General features: G+C 55.4%; 3 protein-coding genes and 1 long non-coding RNA gene across 4 annotated transcripts in view; 3 read left to right on the top strand and 1 right to left on the bottom strand.

Moving 5' to 3' along the window:
• Positions 1 to 25,352, top strand: part of LOC146420853 (uncharacterized) — a 116,614-nt gene that overhangs the window by 35,810 nt on the left and 55,452 nt on the right. The window lies entirely within an intron of this gene.
• LOC146420859 (uncharacterized) lies at positions 13,913 to 18,121 on the bottom strand. The gene is made up of 3 exons (XM_085047979.1): positions 18,030 to 18,121; positions 15,563 to 15,641; positions 13,913 to 15,374 (listed from the first exon to the last, which is right to left on the bottom strand). Exons 2-3 carry the CDS (start codon positions 15,612 to 15,614, stop codon positions 15,055 to 15,057), a joined length of 372 nt encoding a protein of 123 aa, XP_084904105.1. The 5' UTR covers positions 15,615 to 15,641; positions 18,030 to 18,121; the 3' UTR covers positions 13,913 to 15,054.
• On the top strand, positions 19,168 to 22,867 carry LOC146420858 (serine/threonine-protein kinase pim-1-like). Its single transcript, XM_085047948.1, has 8 exons — positions 19,168 to 19,180; positions 20,139 to 20,385; positions 20,493 to 20,658; positions 20,763 to 20,813; positions 21,022 to 21,388; positions 21,995 to 22,171; positions 22,430 to 22,583; positions 22,821 to 22,867. Exons 1-7 carry the CDS (start codon positions 19,168 to 19,170, stop codon positions 22,534 to 22,536), a joined length of 1,128 nt encoding a protein of 375 aa, XP_084904074.1. The 3' UTR covers positions 22,537 to 22,583; positions 22,821 to 22,867.
• On the top strand, positions 23,314 to 24,304 carry LOC146420857 (uncharacterized). Its single transcript, XR_014848932.1, has 3 exons — positions 23,314 to 23,468; positions 23,675 to 23,787; positions 24,211 to 24,304. It is a non-coding gene; the product is annotated as an uncharacterized LOC146420857 (long non-coding RNA).

Here is a 25,352-nt window from a genome sequence, read left to right as displayed (position 1 = left end):
CTGCCTCTGGCACTGGCTCCTCGAGGGCAGGAGAAGCCGCATGTCCCAAGGGTTCTTGGCCTTCCAGGGGGACAGGCCAGGCCCAGAGTGGCCCTGGGCTGCACGGCTCCAGTGCCTGGTCCTCAACCCAGGCCTCACGAGGGACAGGCACTGGGAGCCCATCTGCTGCAAAAACTCTCCATTTTTGCTCCTTGTCTTCTTCTGGGGGAAGCTCCAGGACACTGACGTCATCCCACTCATCCTCCTCTGGCTCCAAGGCCTTGGTCCAGGTGAAGTGGTCAGTCTCGTCTTCCCAGTTCTCCTGCACAAACTCCTTGTCATTGTCATCTTCCCAAATGGAGACTCTGTTGCCATTGCCTTTGGACACAACTTGGCCAAGGCAGGCTTCTCCTTGGGGAAGGTCTTGACCAAGATGTTCTTCCCACTCAGAAAGTTCTTCATAGTCGGTGACATCTCCTTGGGACAGCCCTCGCTCAGTGTATTCTCCCCAGGCCGAGAGGTCTTCGGAGCTGTCGCCTTCTCCCTGGGACAGTTCTTGCTCCAAGTAATCCTCCCAGTCAGAGAGTAACTCAGGGTAACTCATATCTTGTCCTTGGGACAGATCTTTCTCCATACATTCTTCCCAGTCAGATACTTCCTGGGACAGCTGCTGAGGGCACTCTTCTACCTGGGACACTTCTTGGGAGTTGTTCATTTCTCCCTGTGACACTTCTGCCTCTTCCTCACCTTCCTCCTGGGAAAGCTCTTGCTTGATGTCATCTTCCCACTCTGTGTACTCCCCAGACGATGTCCCCTCCTCGCTCTCCTGCGCTGCCCACAGCAACACTGCCACTGGCCCATCCTGCTGCTGCCAAGTCCCCTCCGCGCTCTCTTGTGCTGCCCACAGCAACGTTGCCACTGGCCCCTCCTGCTGCTGCCCACTGAGGGCCTGGGCTGCCAGATGGGCAGGTGAGGGGCTGGGGGTGCTCTGTGGAGAAGGTACTGGCCCTTGGCTGCACGGCTCCCACGCCAGGCTCTCAGCCGAAGCCTCACGAGGGGCGAGCACTGGGATCCCCTCTCCTGAAGGAATGCTCACAGTCTGTCCTGTAACTGAGTCCTGGGACAGCTCTGAGACTGAGTCATCTTCCTTCACCAGGAAAGGCCCCAGATCATCCAAGAATTGCCACCATTTCATTTCCTCCTCAGAGTCTTCCTTCCTCTCCCCTAGTGGCAGCGCTGAGCCGGCTGCTGTCCCCTCCTCCTGCTCACTGAGGGCCTTGGCTCCCAGCTGGGCATGTGAGGGCCTGAGAGTGCTGTGAGGGCCAGGAACTGGGCTCTCTTCCCTCTCTGCTGTCGCTGCTGATTCTACCGCCATCCATTGTTGAACGGCATATTCTTCCTCCACCTTCTGCCTCAGTGACAGGATCTCCAGCAGCGCCTGCCTCAGGATCTCCTCAGTTGCGTTGGGGTCCTGGTAGAGTGAGGCCTGGCTGCTGGCTGGAGTGTTGAATGGGACACTTGGTGGGCTCCATGTCCCTATCGATGGCAGCTCGTCACTGAAGACAGAAGCCACTGATGCCTCCTCCAGAGCAAGAAGCTCAGGGGCCTCCTCCTCCTCAGCAGCTGCTGGCCTTTTGGACAGCTCTGGGTCTGAGTCATCTTTTTCTTGGGACAGCTCTGGGTCGCTGCAGGATTCCCAGTCACTTTCCCAAGTTGTGGTCTCCTCCTGGCTGTCCTTCTGAGCTGGCACTGACTCTGTCACTGTCCCCTCCTCCTGCTCACTGAGGGCCTTGGCTCCCAGCTGGGCATGTGAGGGCCTGAGAGTGCTGTGAGGGCCAGGAACTGGGCCCTCTTCCCTCTCTGCTGTCGCTGCTGATTCTACAGCCTTCCATAGTTGAAGTGCATATTCTTTCTCTACCTTCTGCCTCAGTGACAAGATCTCCAGCAGCACCTGCCTCAGGAGCTCCTCCGTTGGGTTGTGGGCTTGGTAGAGTGAGGCCTGGCTGCTGGCTGGAGTGTTGAATGGGACACTTGGTGGGCTCCATGTCCCTATCGATGGCAGCTCGTCACTGACGACAGAAGCTGCTGATGCCTGCTCCCCATCCAGAGCAAAAGGCTGAGAGGGCTCTTCTTCCTCCTCCTCCTCCTCAGCAGTTCCAGATAGGGCAGCAGCTGCCAGCTCAGCCTCTGTGGGACTCTGTGGGGCAGGAGAGGTGCTGGGCAGGGCCTGTACTGCCTCTGCTGCCACCTCTGTGCCCACAGGGTTGGGAGAGCTGGAGCCCTCCAAGGGACAAGTCTGGGCCTCCTCCTCATTCACTAGGCCCACAGGCTTCTCCCCAGTGGTTGAGCCCAGGTCATTTTGTGCCTGGAACAGCTCTGGGTATCCCAAATCTTCACTCTGGGACAGTTGTTGGGCAGTGCAGTCTGGGCCTTGGGACAGTTCTGGGTCTCTAGATGAGTCCCAGTCACTTTCCCTAGCCAAGGCCCCCTGGCTGTCTTGCTGTCCTGGCACCAAATCTGTAACTGTCCACTCCTCCTGCTCACTGAGGGCCTCAGCTCCCAGCTGTGCATGTGAGGGACTGTGTGGGCTGTGAGGGGCAGGCACTGGGCTCACTTTCCTCTCTGCTGTAGGTGTTCCTGGCATTGCTTCATGAGCACTTTCTTCCAGGTGCCTCTGCTCCTCTGGCTGCTGGTTGGATCCCTGGATCTCCATCCCAGCCTGGTGCACAACATCAGATCCGATGCGCCCCACCAGGTCCAGCTGAGCCTGGCTGCAGCCTGGGAGCCTGTGTGGGGCAGGGACTGGGCTCTGTGGCCCTGCTGATGGCACCTCCTCACTGGGGGCAGGAGGCTTTGGTGCCATTTCTGTCTCAGGAGCAAGAGGCTTGGGAGGCTCCTTCTCCTCAGCAGCTCCACATGGGGCAGAAGCTGCCAGCTCAGCCTCCGTGGGTATCTGCAGAGCAGGAGAGGTGCTGGGCAAGGCCTGCACTGCCTCTGCTTCTACCTTTTTACCCAGGGGGCTGGGAGAACTGGGGCCCTCCAGGGGACAAGTCTGCGGCTCCTCCTCATCCACTGGGTGCAAGGGTCTGTCCCACATCTTAGAGCTGATGTCCTTTCTCCATTGGAACAGCTCCTGGCTGCTTACGTGTTCTTCCTCTTGGGACAGCTTTCTATCCCTCACGTCTTCCCACTGGGGCAGCTCTTGGGCTCTGGCACCTAATCCTTGCAACAGCTCATTGTCACTGTCATCTCTTGCTCGGGACAGGTCTTGTTCTGTCCAGTCTTCCCACTGGGAGATGTAGGAGTGTGCAAAGTCGTCCCATGGTGAGAGTTCTTGGTAACTTTCACCTTCCCTCTGGAACAGATCTTGAACATTGTCCCATTGGGAATCCTCTGGGACTGTCACATCTCTCTGTGGGGACAGCTCCTGGGATCTCTTGTCTTCATCCCATTCTAACTCCTGCTGCCCTCTCACATTTACACCCCACTGGGACTCCTCTTGTGTTCTGACACGTTGTTCATGTTCATGCACCTCTTGGTGTGTCTCCCCACGTTCTTCCCACTGGTACAGCTCCTGGACTCTAATGAATTCTTCCCTCTGGTAGAGCTCCTGGTCTGTCCCAGCTGTGTATTCGGAAACTTCCCGAAATCTCAAACTCACCCGGCGCTGGTAGAGCTCTCGCCTCCTGGCTCCCTGACGGGACATTTCTTGAGCAGTCAGAACTGCTTCCCCATGATAGGTCTCTTGCACTGTCTCGCTTTCCCTCTGGGAAAGCTCCTGGTCACTATCACTTTCCCACTGGGAAAGCTCTTGGTCTCGGTCCATGTTGGCAAAGGACTTCTCCTCCTCCTCAGTCTCTGACAGTGGCAGGACTGACCTGCCCACTGCCCCCACCAAATGCCTGCTGTGAGCCTGGGCTTCCAGCCAGCTGGGCAAGGGGCTAAGGGACTGGGAGTTGGAGTTGCCTTTGTCCTTGCTCTTCTCGTCTGAGACGCAAAGGTCTGAGCGCACAGACAGACACAGAGGCCTGAACGCACAGACAGACGCAGGGAGCTGCTTCCGCTACAGAGCACAGCTCTCCTGGGCCAGGGCAATGCAGAGCTCTGTGCCCTTTATATACCAGGGTGGGGCTCTATGATGTCACAATGGTCTCTCAGGGCCACCACCACGTCCCGCATCACAAAGGACCCTGACACAAAGTGCCTGTGTCACAAAGGGCCATACCCAGCACCCCAACACTGTTAGCGTGGAAAACACATAATCACTGAATGATTATATGCAGGTGCCTTTATTCGAGCTCGGGAAGCCGGGGTGTAACATCTACCCAAATCTGACTTCAACATTGATTTGAAGAGAATACAGTTTTATACCTTCCCTTACAGAACAATGATGTAATCATATGTTAATTATCAACTTCTCATTGTTCCACTGTTTCCCCCCAAGCATGACTTTAAGCCTCCCATCTCCCATAGTATTTCTGATTTATTTCACAGGTGCTAATCTGCATGATTTCACTAAAACAATCCCCATTCTCTAAGCAATCTTCGTGATCATGTCGCTGAGCCCCGTACATGTAGTGCCTACCTATCCCGTTCCTAAAGCCTATTTTTAACTAACATTTTAACCCAATGTTAACACTACTCACAGTGCTTTTGTGACAGTGAACTCAGTATTTTTGTCAAAGGCATCAAGGTTAGCAGAGATTGAAATATTCACAATTCCCTGAGCACTAGGTCATGCAGAATTGAAGCCACTCAGGCCACATTCACAGTGCTCAAACACAGCCCTCTTGCTGGTGCTGTTGAAATAGAATCAGCTTACAGAGGCCATCACAGAAATCTCCTCCGGAGTATCAAATAAAATGAAAAAATCCACCAGGAGAGGGAAAAACTTGCTTCCTTGCTTCCTCCTAGCAGCAGCAAATGGAGATGCCCAGAGAGATTTGCAGCTGCTGCTGATCCCAGTTCCAGCCCAGCCTGCTGCAGAGTCCCAGTGGAACCTGAGCCCAGCCCAGGGAGCTCCCAGAGTGTCCTGGAGATTCTTTCTCTGAATTCAGTCACACCTGCGTTCCCTAACAAGTCCAGGTACCTCCTCCTCTTTTCTTAGGTTAGAACAGTCACAATGAAAACCTTGCCAATGGCACAACTCCCCAGTCCACAAGGAAAAGAAAAGCCAAGTTGTAAAGTCCTCCACACATTTGTCCTGCTTTGCTGCAAAAGTCATGCTGCACTCACAGTGTGGAAAACAAAGAGAAGCTGCAATTGGTGGCAAATCCCAGGAGAGGAGCTTGACCTCATTCTCCAGGAAAGGTTCTTGAAAAGAGCAGACAGGACTGTGGAGAAGATTCCTGGAAAACTGAAACAGCTTTCCAGAAGTGAAATGAAAATGGAAAGAAACAATTCAAGATGTTTTCCTCTATTGATTTCTATGTTCCCCTTTTCCATGTTGTGTTACTTCTCCATCCCATTAATTCCAAATGGATCTCACCTCTAAGACGATGATTCAGCAAGTTTTAGGCACTCTAAAATACCATGAGCTACACACAGTTTGTCTTGCCCTGTTTCTCTTGGCAAGAAATGCTGGAGACATAAGTGCAGTGCTTGGGTGTGGCACGAATTCTAGAGACAAGGAATGTGCCCTGATAGTGTTTGACCCTCAGCAGGGACAATGCACAGCAGCATTGCTGTGCTCGCTGCCCATGGATTGGGAACAAAAATCATGGCAGGGTCTTTGGCTTGGATTTGCCCTGGCTCCAGCCCAGATCAGAGACTTTGGGAATATCAGGTGAGGTCTCACCTGCAGGTTGGGCTCTCTGCTGGGTCAATCAGGGGCTGCTGGCACAGGGCAGCGAAGCAAAGAGAAATTGTTCCACCAGCGGTGAATTTTGGCAACAACTGAAACACAGACCTGAGACACCAATAGCGACAGGTGAAAGGTGTGCTAGAAAAAGGGCTATTTCTTAAAAAAATTCAGTGATTTAGTCTGTGGCATTGCTAGAAGTGTGTCACCTACACTGTTTCCCTGAATTCAACACATCTTGACTACTAATGGATGCCTTTTTCTTGGAATGGACAACAGACCTTCATGTGTGCAAGACACAAAAGCAGTACAGAGGAAACCAATTTAAAAGCTTAAAAAATAAAGGACAACCACTGAAAAATTGCAGAAGACTTTTTAACACAATAGTTTTTCTTTTATTTAATCTTTGGTCAGTATGTATGTTGCTTCTAACTACTTATGTCTTTTAAACCACAGATATTTATCATAATTTCTTTTTAGTATTTATGATGCCTTTTGAATGCCATGTACAACAGATTGATGCAATCGAAAGCTGTTTTCTTTCTCAAATGGACAGAAAAACTTGTTTCTTCATCCCACAGAGATTAAACCCCTTGTGTTTGGCATCACAGCTCACATAACTTTGGTCCCAGTATCTCCACAGGGGATTTTGGCCCTGGGTCAGCCAAGTGGTGATGGTGACACCCTTAGGACGGCCATTTGGGCAGCTGTCCGAAGGCATTGGGAACTGCACGGACCTTCTATAGCAGCAATGCCTGTCTTTATTCTCTCTGTCTTTATCCCCTCTTTTTTCTGTCTGTCGTTACTCTCTCAGCCTTTATCCTCTCTGTCTTTTCTTTCACTCTATTCTCTCTCTATTCCCTCTCTCTTTAGTCCCTCTGTCTTTATTCTGTCTATATCCTGCCTTCATTCCCTGCTTTTATTCTCTCTGTCTTTATCCTCTCTTTATCCCCTGTGTTTTTCTGTCTTAAATCTCTCAGTCTTTATTCTCCCTCTCTTTATTCTCTCTCTCTATTCCCTCTCTCTTTACTCTCTCTATCTTTATTCTCGCTGTCTGTTTTCTCTCTCCATTCCCTCTCTCTCTATTCTCTCTCTCCCCTCACAGCCGAGCAGGGCTGGCGGGAGCCGCGCTCCCCTCAGCGCCCCTGAGCAATGGCGGCAGCAATGGCGGCGCCGCTCCCTCAGCGCCGCCCCGGCCCCGGCGGGCGGGGAGCCCTCGGCAGCGCCCTGGGGGCAGCAGGACCGAGCCCCGGCCCCGGGCTGTGTCCCCGTGGCGCCGCAGAGCCCAGGGCACACACGGGCAGGGCACTCGGCGCCATCGCCCCCAGCCCCGCAGCCCCTTTGGAACCCGGCCCGGGGCTCGCCCTGCCTCCTCCAAGGCCCTGCTGGGCTCCGGCTGTTGCTCAGCGCTCTGTGGGGATCTTGTGCTCGGCCCGAGCGGCTTTGTTTGCAGCCCGGGCTGCAGAGGGTCAGCCGTGAAATGTCCCTGCAGGGCAGTTTTAATGTGATCAGCCCAGTGCTTCCTTTGTGCTGTGCCTTACGCTGCTGTTTTATTCTGCTTTTAGAGCCTGCCTGGGAAGATCAGCCCCCAGGAGAGCAGAGCCTGCTGAGAGATCCAACATCCTCACCCTAAGCAAGGGATGGAACAGCACACACTGCTGAAAAGATTCCAGCTGTTCTCAGGGCATGCAGAAAGCTGAAACTGTCAATCTTGATATTTGGTGCTGCGTCCCTGTATAAAAGAATGCCCTAAAATGTCAGCTTTCCAGAAAATGTCCTACATTGGTGTTTCCTGTGCTGGTGACAGTCTTTTCAACCCAGCCTTCTGGAGCCTGACCTCTGTGCTGCTGTAGTTCCATGAACAGAGGTTGTTGTCTTTTCCCCCTTCCCATGGCCAGGCTGTGTTCAGCCATCTCCAGGACAGCAGGGCCACATCCCATGTCACTGTGACCTGGCAAGACAAAAACCAGCACTCCAAAAGTGCCTCCCTTTCTCCTTCTTCCCAGGCATTTGGCCCTCGTAGTGTCAGAAAAAAAATATAACTTAAGAAATTTTATTGTATCTCTCTAGCTAGCTTTAATTGACTTTACTTGGGGAAAGGAGCTTTTCTTTAGTTTTTTTAGAGATATAGTATCACCCTAAGGAGATGGGATTAACATACCACGGATTGGGAGTAAACCCCGAAGATAACCAGAAAGATAAAGACCATTAACAGAACATCCTCGAGACATTGTGGCACCAACTGGACATCCACAGGTCATGGGGTTATCACAGACATTCGCCAGATACCATCTGCAGCAAGAGTTTTGACTGTATAAAATTTGGGAGAAAATTCTCTGAGGCTATGTGTTCTTGGAATGCTTTCCTAGGCACATCCTGGCCAGCAAATAAAGTAATGCCTGATTCTCTATCACTTCAAATACAGTGTTAGAGAGTTTTTCTTATTTTCCCGCAGATTGGGTGACAGTAGTGGGTTTGGCTGCTGGTAGCTGCAGGAGGGAGACCACTGTGACACTTTGGGCCACATGGATCCAAGGAAACCCTTGTGACACTGTGGAGCCTCATGGAACCTGGGGGCCACTGTGGCACTGCAGGGCCTTGTGGAACCAAGGAGACCATGGTGACACTGTGGCACCCTGTGGAACCAAATATCCATTGTGACAGTATGGGACCTCATGGAACCAACTGTCCATTGTGACAGTGCAGATCCAAGGAGGCCATGGTCTTGCTCATTGTTTATGCAAAGCTTTTGTATTCCTCATGGAATCCAGGAGAGCCTTGTTACACAGCAGAGCTTCATGGAACCAAGGGTCCATGGTGACACTTTGGAACTAAGGAGACCATTGCTGAGAGTATGGAACCTCATGGAACCAAAAGTCCATGTGACAGAGCAAGGCCTCATGGACTCAAAAAGGGCATTATGACACTGTGGGGCTCTATGAAACCAAATATCCATTGGGACACTATGGAACCTCATGGAACCAAGGGATCATTGGGACACAAAAAGGCTTTGTGGAACCAAGGTGTCCAAAGGTCTAAAACATTCCTTGCATGGTTCTGCCTTTGAGAAGGGGAACCTTCTTGGTTGTAGCTTGGACTTGGGACACACTGGAGGAGGGTGTCTGTTTTCAATGGGGAAACTTAGGAGATTTAAACTGCTTCAAAAAAAAAAAAAAAAAAAAAGTAAAACCTCTCTTTCCCTGTGTGCAGCCAGTTCTCCAAGGAAAGGAATCCACAAGTACGTGAGGAGAGAAAGGATGGGGTTTGGGAATGGGGAGCAAGGGTGACCACACTGTGTCAGACCTCAAGGCACAGCTTCTCTGACCAGGCCAGACCTCCAAACACCAAAACCTAAAGTCCTTTGAAAAACCTGCAGTCCCTGGGAGCATTGAGAAGCCCCCCAGGGCCATTCCTGCCAAAGACTCCCCAGGACTCCTTCCAGCAGATCCTCGAGGCCATTGGGATGTGGGGTGGGGATGTTGAGGGTAGGACAAGGGGGTGACAGTGCCCAGCCTTGCTGGGGCTGTGCCAGGAGGGCCCAGTGCCTCAGGACAAGGTGTTTCCTCGTAGCCCTTGGTAGCAGAGACAGTGCTGTTCCCAAGGGCGGAAAGACTTGGCTTCTCTTTGTCCCCACCTGTCATCCCTGTCTCTACTTTCCTCCTCCAACTGGGACATGGGAACACTTTCTCAGTTGTGTCCCTCAGTGGGACCCATTTATGATATCAGGAACTTTGGAGTTCAATTCTGCCTTTGAATACTTGAGAGGTTTCTGCAGCTCCCTCTCAGGGGCTGATGTTCAGGGCCTGAGCACCAAAGCCCCACGAGGGTCATTCAAGTCCCTCGTTCCAGTCATTCCTGTGCTGCTGAGCTGGGCTGGGCTGGGCTCCTGGCACAGAGGAGCCCCTGGCAAGCGGCAGCGCTGCAGAGAGACAGCTCTGGCCAGGAGCAGCTCCTGTGCACAGCCCAGCAGGGCTGGGGCACTGCCAGGCCATCTCAGGGACACGAGCAGGGCACACCCAGAGCTCACAGGTGCTCAGCATTGGCAGGGGCTGTGCCATGGCCCAGAGGGGGCTGTGTCATAGCCATGGGCACCTCTGGGGCTGTGTCAGAGAGCCACAGAGCAGCTGTGATGTCAGAAAGGAGCTGTGTGACATCACAGAGTTGGTTGTGTGAGGTCATGGAGAAGCTATGGCATCATAGAGGTGACTGTGTGACATCACAGAGCAGGCTGAGACATCACAGTGTCGCTGTATGACATAGAGTGAGCTGTGATGTCACAGAGGGCTGTGACATCACAGAGTGGGTTGAGACATCACACAGCTGACTGTGACATCATAGACTGGGCTGTGAAATCACAGGTTGGTTGTGTAACATCATAAAGCAGGCTGTGACACAGAGTGGGCTGTGACATCACAAAGAGCGCTGTGAGGTCGCAGAGCAGATTCTGCCATCATAGAGGATTGGCTCTGTCTGACATCAGAGAGCAGGATGTGATATCATAATGTGGCTGTGTGACATCACAGAGTTGTCTGTGACATCAAAGAACAGGCTGTGTGATGTCACAGAGAATGCTGTGACATCACAGATTGGGTTTTGACATCACAGGGTTGTTAGGTAACATCCCAGAGGGGTTATGACATCACTGAGTAGGCTGTGACATCATAGAATGGTGGTGTGACACCTGAGGGCAGGTTGTGTAACATCGCAGCATCAACTGTGACATCATAGAGAGGGCTGTGACAGAACAAAATGGATGTGTGACATCACTGGGCTGTGTGAGGTCACTGGGGAGGTCACTCTGTCCCAGCCCCCCTCACAGTTCCCCCAGACAAGTCCAACACTGCTCATGCACAGCAGGGTCCCCTGTCCCCCCAGGTCCCCCCCCTGCCCCCCAGTTCCACAGCCTCCCCCAGAGGATGTTCCACGAGATTGACCCCCAGAGCCTGACATGGGGACAGGGGGGACAGGGCCCTGGGGGGCGGGACAGGGTGACAGGGACCCCCTTCAGCGTCCCCGTGTCCCCCAGGAGGAGAGCCTGGCCCAGGGCTCCTTCATTCTTTTACAAATGAGGGCTTGAGAGCACTTAAAAAATCCCCAGCAAGGGATCAGCAAAACCAGATTTAACATTAAGCAACAGCATAACAAAGTTCCTTGGCAAGAGTCACTCTGCTCCTGACTGGACAGTTCAGGCACACCAGGGGAGAAAATCAACAACAGAAGCAATCAAATCCAGGCAATCAAACCAGAAATGAACTGAGAACTGTCCCTGTATGTGTGTGTGTGTTTAGGTGTGTGACAAAAGGACAGTGAGGGCAAGGATAAAAAAAATCGTGTCTAAAAGCTTAACAGTCCACAAGCTTAACAGCATTTAACTTCTACATTAACCTGAACTTATACCTTAAAATCACAGACTTAGCAAAAGAACAACCCTTAGCAGCATTTCACTTAGCTCATACCTTATGACTGAACCTCACTTACAGGCCTCACTCACTCAGATATCCAAGGCACTTCAACACCTCCCAGAGCAGCATTTCTCCCCCATTTCCAGAGCACAGGCACACGTGTGTGCAAACAGACAGAAAGAGGCAGTGCCAGGGAGCTGTCAGAAATTGCCCTGGACCCAGGGAAATGCTCACTGCGGATGCTTTTGCATCTCCCCAGCAGGCGAAGGGTTGAGCCTGGAGCAGTGGGGGGATCGGCCCAGGGTCCCTTGTTGTTCGGGGATGCCCCGAGTGCAGCAAACGGGAGAGTTCCTGGCTCGGAGAGGCCCCACTCAGAGGGAGCTCACTGCTCCAGGAGAGCTCCAAGGGGCTCCTTTTGGAGCCCTGTTGATAGGGCCCCAAGAGATGGGCTTTAGTCACAGCAATGTTCCATCCTGGCTGCACTTCACATCAACAGCTTTCTCTGACACTGTGAGAACAGGGATGTTGTGCCACTGAGGGAAGGAAAACAGTTCCCAAGGCTGCTCCTAAAGCAACCAGGAGCTGGTTGGACAGCAGCAGTGCCTGGGAGCAGACGGTGTTTGTGATCAGCTGCAGAGGAGCTGAGCCCAGGGGCTGTTGGCCAAGGCTGAGGCCTAATGAGCATTTCTCAGATCCAGGGCTGCCCTGGAAAGGTGGTGGTGGGGATAATTCCCACCCTCAGTGTGCTCCCAGTTCCTCCCAGTACTTCCATGTCTGTGCTCCAAGTGCTGCTCACAGCCCTGATCCGTGGGGATGGGAATGTCCCGCTCCCTTCCCGGGGCAGTGTCACACCTGAGCCAGGTGTGCAGGGCAGGACCTTGCCCTGAGCCCAAGCACTGTCCCACCTGCAGGATCTGCTTCCCATTGGCCTCTTCCTCCTGCAGCCCCAAGCCCAGGTTGGTGCTAAACAAAGGGCGCTGGCTCAGGGTCATCCCCCGGCGGGGGCTGTGCACCCCCTCTGCTCCCTCCCCAAATTCCCTCCTGGGGGCAGCAGGAGCTGGGTCAGGAGCCCTGTGGGGAGGGAAAAGGGGGTGACACTGGGATGGGGGTCACACATGCTCTGTGGGACACACATGACCCCTGGGGACACCCTTCACCTTCTCCTGCAGAGCCAGGAGGATGAACTCCAACATGGAGCCCCCAAACCCCAGCTGCACCTTGGGGGGTGGGGTATGGTGGCAGCTTTGGGGGTCTGGGTTTGTCATGACCACTCAGAAACCCCCTCCCAGCCCCACAGCCACTCCCAGGCCCCTAAAACCACCCAACAGCTCCTCCTAGGATGCTCCCAAACCACTCCCTGCAATATCAATGGACCGAAGAGCCACCATAACCCCATTCCTATCTCCCCCTACACCCACCCAAACTCTCTCCAAGTCACACAGCCCAGCCAGGACCCCAAACCTCTCTCACAGAGCCTGCCAAACTCCCTCTCAGCACCACAAATGCCCACAAAAGCCACAAAAGCCCCTCCCAATCCCCCCAGGATTCCCTAAACCTCCTCCCACCCCCCATGGCACTGACCAGGAGAGGCTGGTGGACAGGAACATCCACAGCTGGGAGCAGCTCAGGCACTTCAGCAGTGATTTGGGCACTTTGGGGGGCACACCCCACATGGGGAGACCCAGGCCAGGAACTGGGACAGAAAATTGGAATTCCTGAACAACAGATGGGCTCAGGTGGACACATTCTGCCAGCACAACTATGAGACTGTTGTCCTGTCCCCCAGCCTGGGCAGCCCCAGAACATCCAAATCCTCATGGATATTCCCCTCAACCCCACATTCACCCCCAAATGCACAGTAAAATGGTGCAGCTTTAGATCTCTTTGTTTATTTTCTTTATTTTACCTCAGCTTTGGTTGATCTGACAAGGTGAAGAAGGAAATTATTCAGCTTGGAAAAGACCTCCAAGATCATCCATCATTTCTTGATGCCACCAGAAGAAACAATTACACAGCAGGTAACAATTTTTAGGGTGTAACATTAATAAATCAGCTCTTCCCAATGAATTTTAGATGTCTATCTGAGTCCTGATGGATGTTCCTGCCCCTGTGTTTGTCCAGGTGGCCACAGGGAATCAGGAGGACATGGAAGCCACCAGCCAGGTACCTTCCCAACCTGAGTATGTTAGTTTTGCCTAGCCCAGAACATCAGCAAGCTATCTTTAGCATCTAGGGGAAACTTAAACCCTTCAAAAGCTGTTGTGGTAGGCCTGAAGAAGTGGCTGAAGGGCTGGGAGAAAACTCACCCCTGTGTTCATGAGGTGGTTTTGCTTAGCCCAGTTTTTGCTAGTGGGTGGGGAGGGGCACAAAAATGGCTCCTGTGTGTCCTGCATGAATGTTCTAGAAGTTTTCACCATGTCCAGCAGAGCCAATCTCTGATGGGTCTGAAGGTGATGGACATGCTGCTGGCCAAGTCTGGGCCAATTAGAGATGTTGGTTACACCTCTGTGATATCATATTTAAGAAGAAATCAAATCTATGTGAGCAAGCACTTCTTTTTAGACAGAGGATGAGGAGGAGGTGAGAATATGTGAGGGAAAACAACATGGAGACACCAAGGTCAGTGGAGAAGGTGGGGGAGGAGGTGCTCCAGGCACCGGAGCTGAAAATCCTCTGCTGGCTGTGGTGAGGACCATGGGGAAGCAGAGGGGTGCAGAGCATGGGGTCCACGAGGGGTGCAGAGATCCACCCACAGCCCGTGGGGAGGTGCTCACGCTAGAGGAGCAGGTGGATGCCTGGAGGAAGCTGTGATCCAGTGGGAGTCCCAGTGCAGGGAAAGGCCTTGTTCCTTGGGATGGAAACAGCCTGGCCTGGGCTCAGAGGTCTGAACCCTGTGGACAAGAACTCATGGGACAGCAGATTCCAGCGGCTGCTGCTTGAGAGATTGGACCCACAGCAAAGAAGTTTGCAGAGGACTGTCTCCAGTGGGAGGGACCCATGGCTAAGTAGAGGACTCCTCTCCCTGAACAGCGGAAGAAATTTTGGTCACGGACTGACCAAAAAAAACCCATACCCTGCCCACCACAACCCCCTGTGCTATTGGTGGGAAAGAGGGAGGGGGGTGAGCAGAGAAACAGTGTATTAAGAGCTTATTTTTAGTTCTCATTTGCCTCCTCTGACTCTGTTTAGGGTTAGGTTACCAAGAAATCACTTTGCATCTTTAAGTTCTCAGCCTGTTTTGCCCTTCACTGCATCCTGCCTGGTTCATTATCTCGACTCATGAGCCCTGTGTGTGTGTGTTAGGGTTTTTTTTCCCCCTCCCCTCTGCACAGCTGCAGCAGGGGAGAGAAGAGAAAGCAGATTTCGTAGGTGCCTGGCATTTGGCCAGGGTCAAACCACAACACTGGGTCACTGGCAGTGTGGGTCACCAGGGCTCTTCCCAATTTGGGTCCTCCAATGGGGGATGAATACGGAGCAGTGCATGAAGCTCTTCCCCCACTCGGGGCACTCGCAGGGCTTCCCTTACTGGTGGCTCCGTTGGTGTCTGGTCAACTTAGAGCTTGTGGTGAAGCCTTTCCCACACTCGGGAGACTCATAGGGTCTCTCCCCAGTGTGGATGCACCGGTGGGTGATGAGGGTGGAGTTGTGCTTGAAGCCTTTCCTGCAGTCAGGGCAGCGAAAAGGCCTCTCCTCTGTGTGAATCCGCTCATGGAGGAGGAGATCTGAGCTGGTCTGAAACCTCTTCCCACACTTGGAGCACTCATAGGGCCTCTCCCCTGTGTGGATCCTCTTGTGACAGATCAGGGTAGAGCTCGTGCTGAAGCTCTTCCCACATTCCCCACACTCATAGGGCTTCTCCCCGGTGTGGATCCGCTAGTGGACCATAAGCTGGGAGATCTTTCTGAAGCTCTTCCCACATTCCCCACACTCGTAGGGCTTCTCGGTCTCATGAAGCTTCTCAGGAATCTCCAGCTCCGAACTCCGGCTGAAACTCTTGCCAACTTCCTTGCAAAGGGTGGGTCTTTGTTCTTCAGAGCACCCTGGGCTGGGTTTGCAGCCCCTCCTTGAGCAGCATCTCTGGAGCTTTTCCTCCTGGTTGGATTCCTGGGTCATGGAACTGCTCAAAATGGCCTCGTCCATGAGGTTCTGCCGTAAGGACTTGTCCTCCCTGGTCTCTCTCCTCAGCTCATTGTCTGGGGAAGGAAGGACAAGGAGAGGATTTGGGATTTGCCTCCATGCCAGAGGGAAGGGCAAGGAGATCCCCCCAGTCCATCCCTACCAGGACAGTGTCAGCAGCAGGGCTGTCCTGCAGCCAGGGGCGATGCTGGGCTGGGAGATGGAGGAGAAGAGATGGGGAAAGGGGCAGTGACTTCCTCCTCACCTGCCTGGCTGTCCCTAGGCATCTTCCTCTTCCTCACAGCCTCCTCCTCCATCTGGCCAAGTTTTGGGAATCGGAAATCCTTGTTTGGGTGAAAAAAAGGTGTGAGTGCCTTGCGTTGGAGGTTCCTCCTGCCCAAGTCTATCTCTAGAAGTCACTGGCTGTTTTGTGTCTGTAAAATCCTCCTAAAATAAGAATGAGTTCAGAAAAGCCTCTCAGGAGTTCCCCCTTTCCAGTCTCCTCTCTTTGAGGTTCTGGGGTTTCCCATTCTCAAAGCTGCTGGGGCTCCCATGGGTCCCAGGGATCCCCCTTCTCCTGGGTCCTGATTAGGGATGCCGTGGGGTTTTGGTGCTCCCAAGGGTCCCTTCTTCCCTGATTGTGCTTTGTCTCCAAGGGCTCCCAGGGTCCCCCTCTTCAGGCTCCCCCCACTCCAGGTACTCGGGGCTTCCCCCTCTCCCCATCGCCCCTTTCAGTGTCACAGTGTCCCAGCCCTGCCTCATCTCCAGCCTCCCCCACCCCTCCAGGCTGCCAGGGGCCCTCCAGCCCCTCTCTGCTCTCTACACTCCGGGAGTCCTGCATTCCACCCTCTCAGCTCTCTCAGGGATCCCCAAAACTGATGTCCTGTCCTGGCAATACCAGGAAATTCCCACATGGACCACTCCCAATATTCCACCAAAGGTGCAATTATGGCTCAGCTTTGGAGTCCTGCAAGATCCAAACATACCCTCTGGCCCAAAAAAACCCTTCCAGGGACATGCAAAGATATCTGGCGCTCAATTCCAGAATCTCCAAGTTCCAAAAACCCCTCTAAAACGAAAACCCTTCCCAGAGACCCCCCGAGAGCTTTGGGGTGAGCTCCCCCTCCCTGGTGACCTGTGGAATGCAGGGGGGGCAATGATCCCAGAGCCAGGGGTGCTGCAGACACAGTGGGTGGTGAAATCTCATAGTTCTGCTGCTTCTCCTTTTCCTGCTCCTCCTCCTCCTCCCTCCCTCCTCTTCCTCCCGCTCCTCCCCTGCTCCCACCCCAGAACCCCATTTCCCTCCCTCCTCTGCCCCTCAGCTGCTGCAGCACTGGCTGCTGGGTGGGGGGAACCCCCCGATCAGCCCCAGGGATGGACAGGGGGCTTGGGGACCCCCAGTGCAGATCCACCTCCCCCAGAGCCCCAGGGAATTGCTCCAGGGATCCAGTGCTGGAGGACAGGGCTGGACCCCCATGGAACTGCCCTGCTTCCATGCCAACCCCACCTTTACCCTCCCCTCTCCTCCCCTTTCCCATCCTTCTCCCAAACCACAGACCCCTCCCGACTCCATTTGGGGTGTCCCATCCCCCTCCCGTTCTCTTTGGGGGTCCCAGCCCCCTCTTTTCCCTTGCTCTTCTGCCCTTGCACCATCATTCCCTCAATCCCAAACCCCCCCTCACTCATGACTGGTTTTGGGGGTTCCAGGCCTCTCCTGCCCACTCTGGGGGTCCCAATCCCCATTTCGCTCCATTTGGGCTCCCAGCCCCCGCCCCCCTTCTCACCGCGCCCCCCCGCTCACCCCGCGGCCGGGGGGACTCCCAGCGCCACCAGTGCCACCAGTAGGGCCCCAGCTGCCCCCACACGCTCTTGCCGTGCCCAGCGCCGGTTTTGCAGGTGCCCAGAGCCCCAAAGCAGCCCAAAGCGCTCTGCCCTGGGGGGTCCCCAAAGCGGCCCCGCCCCGCGCGGCACTGGCAGCACCAGTCCGGAGCAGTGCGCAGCGCGGGCGGGCGGCATCAGCCGTGCCAGGCAGGGCCGGGCAATGCCCGCGGGGCTCCCCCCGCACTCGGCCCCCAGTTGCCGGGACAGCAAGGGGGGCCCGGCCTGGGCGCCCCCCACCTGCCCCCTCCCCAAATTCCGCTCCCGGGGGCGCTGGGGGCGAGGGGGGGCGCAGGTGGGGTCCAGAGGTGCCGGAGCCACGTCTCCCCGCTGCCAGTGCCACCCCCGAAGGATCAGGGGTACCCCAAAACTCCCTCACAGCTGCCGGATACCCCGCAAGCCCCTAATGAGTGGGGTCCCCCCGGCTTCATCACCCCCAACCTTCGGCTGCCTCATCCCAGGCCCCATCCCACCCATCCCCCTCCCGCAGACTTCATCCCACTCCCTAATCCACATCCCACCCATCCCATCCCATCCCATCCCATCCCATCCCTTTTCCCGGCAGACGCCACCGGGACCCCCGAAAAACTCGCGTCTAAGGGACTCCCCAGTATTCACCCAAGGGACATTTGCGACTCACATTTGGAGTCCTGCAAGATCCAAACATCCGCCCCAGTCCCCTCCCCCCACCCCCCGCAACGTACACAGAAAAACCCCAACCCTCCCAGGAGCAACCAAAGAAATCTGGGGCTCCGTTCTGGAGTCCTACAAGGTCCAAAAATCCCACCAACCTCCCAAAAAGAACCGCAGGCACCGCCCAAGATATTTGGGCCGAGCACCCCCTGCCCGCTCACCTGCGGGATGTCCCGGGGGGGCGATGCTCCCGGGCCGAGGGTTGCAGACACAAAGAACAATACACGCACGAGGTGATTCCTTCTCCTGCTTCTCGAGCTGCTCCTCCCTTTCCCTTCCTCTTCTTCCCGCTCCTCCCCCTTTACCCATCCTCTTCCTTCCGCTCCCCCTCCTCCATCCCTCCTTCCCATCCGCTCTTCCTCCTCCTCTGTCTTTCCTCCTCCTCTCCTGCCGGTTTCTCCTCTTCCTTTTATTTCTGACTCCCACCCCGGCTTTGTCTCACGTCACCCCTGGTCCATCCCGTGCTCAGCAGAGCATCCTGTGCTCTGTCAGCACTCTCTGCTCCTTCGGGAAGGATTTGGGATTTCTGCCAGGCACAGACACTGAACCTCACCCCAAACTGCCTCGGTGCCATTGCTGTCCCCTCGGCGCTGGGCAGCTGCTGTCCCAGGGGAAGCAGGGACACAAAGGAAGCCAAGTGCAGCCCAGCTGCCCGCGCTGATCCAGACGAGCCCCCGGAACAAGGTCCTGCAGAGCCACACGGAGCCCTCGGCTCCTGGCTGGGAACGGCTTGTGTTGTGGCTGCCCCAGCGGCCAGAGCGAGTCCTGGAGCTCCCCCAGCTCCTGCAGCAGGACCCAGGTTCCACCTGCTCTGCCAGGCCCTGGCCAGGGGCCAGCAGATCCACTGGCTCCATGCAAAGGGGGAAGACAAGAAGGATGCATTGGATGCAGCCCCCAAGGACCTCGAGCAAATTGTTCAGGAACATCCAGACCTTGAACTGACATTTGTAAAGCTGCAGCTGGCAGAGTTCTGTGATTCAGGAGACCCAGCACGGGAAGAGGAGACCTACAAGGAGCTGCAGGAGAAACACCCTGAGCCTCAAATGCTGCTGCACTCCAAATTTCTGCTGGAGAAAGTTCTTCCTCTCTGGGAAGAGATCCCGGGATGAGGCAAAAGCAAAGTTTGTGGCTGGTGACAAATTTCCTGTGCAGAGAGAGCAGAGGAGCTGCAGGTGGAGCCTGGGAGGAGGGAGGGGTGAGCAAGGTGGTTTTTAGGGTTTGTTTTAGTTCTCCTTCTCATTCTGTGATTTGCTTGGAATTCAATTCCCTTAATTTCCCTAACTTGTGTCTGTTGTGCCCATGACAGTGACCAGTGAGTGACCTCTCCCTGCCCCCATCCCAGCCCATGAGCCCTTCCTCCTGAGTTCTGTGTCCTGCTCCTGAGCAAACAGGACTGTGGAGAAGATTCCTGGAAAACTGAAACAGCTTTCAAGAAGTGAAATGAAAATGCAAAGAAACAATCCACGATGTTTTCCTCTATTTATTTCTATGCTCCCCTTTTCCATGTTGCACTACTTCTCCATGCCATTAACTGCAAATGGATCTCACCTCGAAGATCTATGGCTTAGCAAATTTTAGACTCTCTGAAATACCATGAGTTACACGCAGTTTGTCTTCCCCCGTTCTGTTTGGAAAGCAATGCTGGAGACATAAGTGCAGTGCTTGGGTTGGGAATGAATTCTAGAGTCAGGGTATGTGCCCCGGTAGTGTTTGACCCTCAGCAGGGACAATGCACAGAGCAGCCAAGGGGATTGCTGTGCCACTGTGCAGCAGTCAAGCCTCTGGATGTGGGCTGAACACGGCAAAGTTCCCGTGTTTGGACAGACTCAGGGGCTGCCCCCGGGGGCGCGCGGGGCTCGGCCGTGGGGCGCGCGGGGGCGAGCAGGGAATGGACAAACAGCCACTCGGACAAACGGCCACTCGGACTAACGGCCCCGGAGCTTCAGTTGCAGCGGCGACAGCGGCGGCAGCGGCGGCAGCGGCGACAGAGGCGACAGCAGAAGCAAAAGAAGAGTTTCTAGGACCCTCTCCCTCCCTTTCTCCTCTTGTCCTCTCCCTCTCCCCCTGTCCCGCAGCCTCTCCCGTTGTCCTTTTCCCTGTGTCCCTTCCTTTCCCGGTGCCTCTCTCCCCCTGCCAGCCCGGGCCATGCCCCAGGCTCGCCCCCAGCCCCGGCCGGGGCTGCCCCCTCCCCGCCCCTGGGCGTCCCGCCGCACTCTCACCTCCGCCCGGCTCTCGCCATCGTGGCTGTGGCGCTGCTGGGCGGGCATCAGTGGCTGGCTCTGGGGCGGCATCGCCACCCTTTGGCTCCGCCTGTCCCGAGCCTGGCCCCGGCCCCGACGGAGGGTGCAGTCCCGACCCCGACCGCGGCCCCGGCCCCAACCCCGACCCCAGCCCCTGCCCCGGCCTCGACTCTGGCCCCAGCCCCGGCCCCGGCCCCGACCCCAGCTCCGGCCCCGTTACAGGCTCCTCCCGGGGCTCGCGGAGGACACACACGGCGCGGCCGCTCCCGCCGCCTCCGTTGCTCCTTCCCCGGCCCGAGCTCCGCCACTCGGCAGTCCGGCCGCCGGCCCCGAGCCGCCCGTGCCCCGTTCAGAGGGGGATGCCCGGCCCGGGGCGGTGCACAGGCGGTCGGGGGCCGTGTGTGGCCCCGGGCCGAGCGGTGACGGCCGCGTGTCGCCCGCAGGGAAGGCGCAGGAGGCCCTGCAGGAGCGGTACCGGCTGGGCGAGCTGCTGGGGAAAGGAGGATTCGGCAGCGTGTACGCGGGGACGCGGCTGGCGGACGGAGCCCCGGTGAGTGGCGGGGCTGGAGGCGGGCGGAGGAGGAGGAGGAGGAGGAGGGTGGGGCTCGGCAGGGCGGGCGGCGAGCTCAGTCCGTTGCTCTCTCTTTCTCGCAGGTTGCCATCAAATGTGTGTCGAGGGATCGCATCCATTATTGGGGCGAGTTGGTGAGTGAGTGGGGCCAGCGGCAGGGCCCGGGCCGTGCCGGGCGGGGATAAGCCGGGGCCCGGCAGGGTGGGAGCTGCCAGGACGCCTCGAGGGAGTTAGAGTGGGCGTGGGGTGACCGGGGGACGCAGAGCATCTCGGGCTGGGTGAGGGGTCCCAGAGCCCTGGCATGGCCTCAGCCCTACTGATGACATCGTGGTCCTCCCGCAGCCCAATGGCACCCGTGCGCCCCTGGAGATCGTGCTGCTGGACAAGGTGTCCACTGGGTTCCACGGTGTCGTCCAGCTCCTGGAATGGTTTGAGCTCCCCACCAGCTTCTTGTTGGTGATGGAGCGTCCGGAGCGCTGTCAGGACCTGCGTGATTTCATCCTGGCTCGCGGGTTCCTGCCGGAGGAGGAGGCGCGGCGGCTGTTCTGCCAGGTGCTGGAGGCAGTGCGGCACTGCACCAGCTGCAGGGTCCTCCATAGAGACATCAAACCTCGCAACATCATCGTTGACCTGTGCACTGAACAGCTGAAACTGATTGACTTTGGCGTTGGCACCTTCCTCCAGGACACAGTCTACACGAAATTTGCAGGTGAGCTGTCCCAGGGGTTGCTCCTGGGCACCTCATGGCCCAGCCTGGGTGTAGCACCAGGGATTCCCCCATTTGCTGCAGGTCATAGGATTGCTTCTTCAGCCAAGTTGCTTTTGGGTGGGAGGACCAGGTCCTGGCCCTGCCGAAAGCCTTCAGCATCCACTCTGCCCTGGGCTGGGGCTGGGGCAGGGGCAGCCAGCCTGACAAAAACCCCATGGGGTAGCAGTGAGGGGGGTCAGACCCTGTGCCCTGGCTGGTTTGGTGTGCAGGCGAGGAAGGGCTTAGACTGCTCCACTCCCCTTGTTTGCCTTGGCTTATTAATGTTTTATGGGGGCAATGCAGGCAGGGAGGAGAGTGGTTTTTCCCCACCACTGGGTGGGTTTTTCATTTGCATGTCATGATTGGGCATTCCCAGGGCTTCTGCTGCCCTCTTCCAGCCCCAGTGGCTTCTTTTCCAGCCCCAAGCTTGTACACCAGTCACAGATGCTGGCGAGAGGGTAGCAGGTCAGCCTGTGTGCACTGGTGCAGCCCCTGCATGCCCAGGGATGCTGGGGTGAGGCTCTGGGAGCAGCAGCATCCCCGATGAACTCCATCTATATTCCATAGGAACCCTGTCCTACAGCCCACCAGAATGGACCCAGCTCAGACGCTACACCGGCGAGGCAGCAACAGTCTGGTCCCTGGGTATCCTGCTGTACCAGATGGTCTGCGGGAAGCACCCATTCAGGAGGGGCCGGGAGATCATCTGGGGGCGGATCTTGTTCCCACGACAGCTCTCTCAAGGTAAATCCTCTTCTCTATGGCATAGGGGGAATACCAGTGTTGGGAGAGAGCAGCAGGCTCATGAGCATCCTGCTCTGGCAGCTGCTGAGGAGGTGGCACATGTCCTGCTCTCCTGCTCTCCTCCAAAATAAAGAATTCCTGGGGAAGTTTAGGCACAGATCTGAGCACACCCAGCATGGCCTGGGCACGGGAACAGGGAGGGAAAAGTGGACAGGAGCCTTCTCCAACTGACTGGCATTTTCTGGTTTCTCTCCTCAGAGTGCCAAGATATTATTAAGAGATGTTTGTCCATGCAACCCTTGGACAGGCCATCGTTGGAAGAACTCTTCGACGATCCGTGGATGCAGGGAGTTCATCTGCCCTAGAAGATGGGAGAGATCCATGTGCACAGTTTGATCCAGGGGCCTGGCAGGTAACAATTCCACACATCTCTTGGCAATTAGAAGCAAAGCAAACCAGACGTTTCTTGACCTGCCTGTAGCTCTGAGCAGGGATCATCAGAAGGGAGCTCACAGCTCTTGTGCTGGAGCTGAGCTGGAGATGTGCTCTGGCAAGCACTGGTGGCCACCATCCACCCTGGTTTTGCTCGTCTGGTTCATTGTTGTCTGGGGCCCTGGGCAGAACACTGACAGCCTGCTCTGACCTCCAGGGAAGGAGAAGGAGCCCCTGGAGAAGCTGTACCGGATGGGCTGCTGCTGAAGACGCCCAAGGACAACTTCCTCAACCTGGCCATCTGCAACTGAAGATGATTGACTTTGATTCTGGCGCCTTCTGCAAAGACACACTCCAGACCCAATGTGCAGGTGAGTCCCCAGCCAGGGGATGCTCTGGGCATTGCACAGCCTGGCTGGACACCAAAGTTTCCCTCTTTGCTAGGGTGGATGCAAAGAATTCTTCAGCTGGTTGCCAAGCTGCTCTTTGGCTCTGGGCATCTGCTGAGGAGGTGGATCTGCCATGGCTGGCTGGAGGCTGGGCACATGTCCTGCCCTCCTGCTCTCCTCCCACAGGCAGCAATGATGGGGAGGTTTGGGCACAGCTCTGAGCTCAGCCAGCATGGCCTGGGCACTGCGGGCAGTTGGGACAAGGGGGACAGGAGCCTTCAGCTGATGGGCAGTTTCTGGTTTCTCTCCTTCCAGCAGGGCTCTGCAGATGCTGAGGCTGCTCTGGGCTCTGCCAAGGCTCTGCTGGGGCTCAGCCCTGGGCACGGCTGGGTCTGCTCTGCCCTCCCATTGCTCTGACAGCTCTGCATCAGACGAGCCTGTTCTGAGCACACCGACAGAGCTTTCTGCTTGTGCAGGTGAGTGAGACTCTCCTGCAGGCCGAGAGATTGCAGTGAGGGATACACATCCAATTGGCCAGAACCCCAACACTCCACAGTTCCACAGTTCTTCTGTATCCTGTGGAGATACAGAATGCCTGTATCTCCACAGGATGTTTTGTCTGTCCCACCCTTCAATCCTTTTTGGGTTGGAATTGTGCAATTGCACTTTCTTCCTCCTCCAGAATGCCACGAGTGAGCCAAACCTGGCGAGAGGGCTGTGTTCCTAAGGCAGTGCAGTCTGGAGTTGGTGAATGAAGAATTGCCCTTCTCCACTTCCAAACCAGAGCAAAAAGCTGTAAGTGGGACTTTGCGTCTTTACAAAACTACTGACAGTTTCAGAGGGAATGTACAGCTCATTCACAGGGTGAGAAGGAAGGGCATCTTCTTAATGAGATGGGGATCAGAAGAATTTAGATTCCCAGTCCTGCTTGGAGATGGCAGGGCAAAAAGCAATTTCTTATTGCTTCAACCAGAATTTAAAATAACTTAATATTGGAAATAAACCCCAAAATCTGTTACAAAAGGCTGCTGAAGCCAGTAAGATAGATCCATGCTATCAGCACATTGGCAAAGTAAATAACTGAGTTCTCTTTATAAAAGATCAGTTACTTCTTAATCCAAGGTCACAGAAGATTTTATACTACACACTTGAAGTTTTTTTTATCTTTCACATTTCATCTAGGTTTTTTTTCTTTTCTCCTTTTTTTTTCTAAAACAGAAAACATGTGCTAAGAAAGAAATGTCCTTTGCTCGTGGTTCTCATGTGAAGCAGCTCCCTTCCCTCTGGCCCCAGGGCTTGGGGCACTGTCAGCTCCTGCTGCTTCAGCCACTGCTTCTGCTGGCACTGAGAGCAACAACCAGATTGTGGCTGATCCTGAGGGAGCAGCAGCAGGGCCTGGAGCTGATCCCTGAGTCTGGGCAGGGCTGGACAAATGACCCCACAGCAGCAGCAGCAAATGGATGTGACTTTGAGCACAGCCCCTGCCACTCTTGCCTCCTGTTTGCAGTGGTGTCACAGCAGCCTGAGGCACCTGGGAGCCCTCAGTGCCAGCAGGGACTTGAGATGGCAGGCCCTGGGCTCCTGCAGGTTGTGCAAGGAACAGAGCTGGGCACTCCCTGTCCATATGGAGCTTGCAGATGGAAAAGGCTGCTGTGCCCAGGCAGCTCCAAGGGCAGAGAAATGAGGCTCTCGAGCACTTGATCTGGGCCAGTTCCACAGTCCTGGGCAGCAGCCAGCGAGCAGAGGGGGAACAGAGGGCACAGCAAGAGGGACAAAAGCAGTCAAGTGCAGAGACTGGAGAGAGCCAGACCTGGCAGAAGGAACGGCTGCTTCCTTGCACTCTTGAAGAAAGTTCTTGGCTGTTTCAGAGCACTGAAAGGCGTGAAGGGCAGAGAGGAGGCAACACCAAGCAATGCTCCTGTTTTCACACCCTCCCCTCTCAGTGTCTCAGAAGGAATTGGCTGAACTGTATTCTTCTCTCTGAGTCGTCTCCTTCAGCATGAGCAGCTTAGCACCAGGAGCTAAAGGAGCTGAAGCATTAGGCCTCAAGAGCTGACCAAGAAGGGACTTTTTGACCAAAGTAATGCTGCTACTACGGACCTAGCTGAATGGAGCAGATAAAATCCTGGAATTATAGAATCCTTTCTGTTGGAAAAGACCTCTGAGCTCATCAAGCCCAGCCGTTCACCCAGCACTGTCAGCCCAGCACTGAACCACATCCCTGAAGTGCCAAGGCCTGAACAAGAGGCCTGACTGAGGCCTGAACAAAGGGCCCTGAGCCAAAGGTGACCTCTCCATGAACCTTCCAATCAAAGGTTATCTTTGTATCCACTCATTAACAAAATATGCAAGATCATTAG

Source organism: Lichenostomus cassidix, unplaced genomic scaffold (assembly GCF_008360975.1).
Source record: "Lichenostomus cassidix isolate B80296 unplaced genomic scaffold, HeHo_3.0 HiC_scaffold_45, whole genome shotgun sequence".
Taxonomy (NCBI): domain Eukaryota; kingdom Metazoa; phylum Chordata; class Aves; order Passeriformes; family Meliphagidae; genus Lichenostomus; species Lichenostomus cassidix.
Note: the sequence above shows the minus strand (reverse complement) of the source record. Positions and strands in the feature narration are given on the sequence as shown.

Coding starts and splice junctions, on each gene's coding strand:
- LOC146420859 (XM_085047979.1), bottom strand. CDS start 15,614: ATGGAGGAGGAGGCTGTGAGGAAGAGGAAGATGCCTAGGGACAGCCAG. Junction 15,375..15,562: donor GCCTAGGGACAGCCAGGCAG/GTGAGGAGGAAG, acceptor TTCCTTCCCCAG/ACAATGAGCTGAGGAGAGAG.
- LOC146420858 (XM_085047948.1), top strand. Junction 21,389..21,994: donor AGTCTACACGAAATTTGCAG/GTGAGCTGTCCC, acceptor TATATTCCATAG/GAACCCTGTCCTACAGCCCA. Junction 22,172..22,429: donor CCCACGACAGCTCTCTCAAG/GTAAATCCTCTT, acceptor TTCTCTCCTCAG/AGTGCCAAGATATTATTAAG.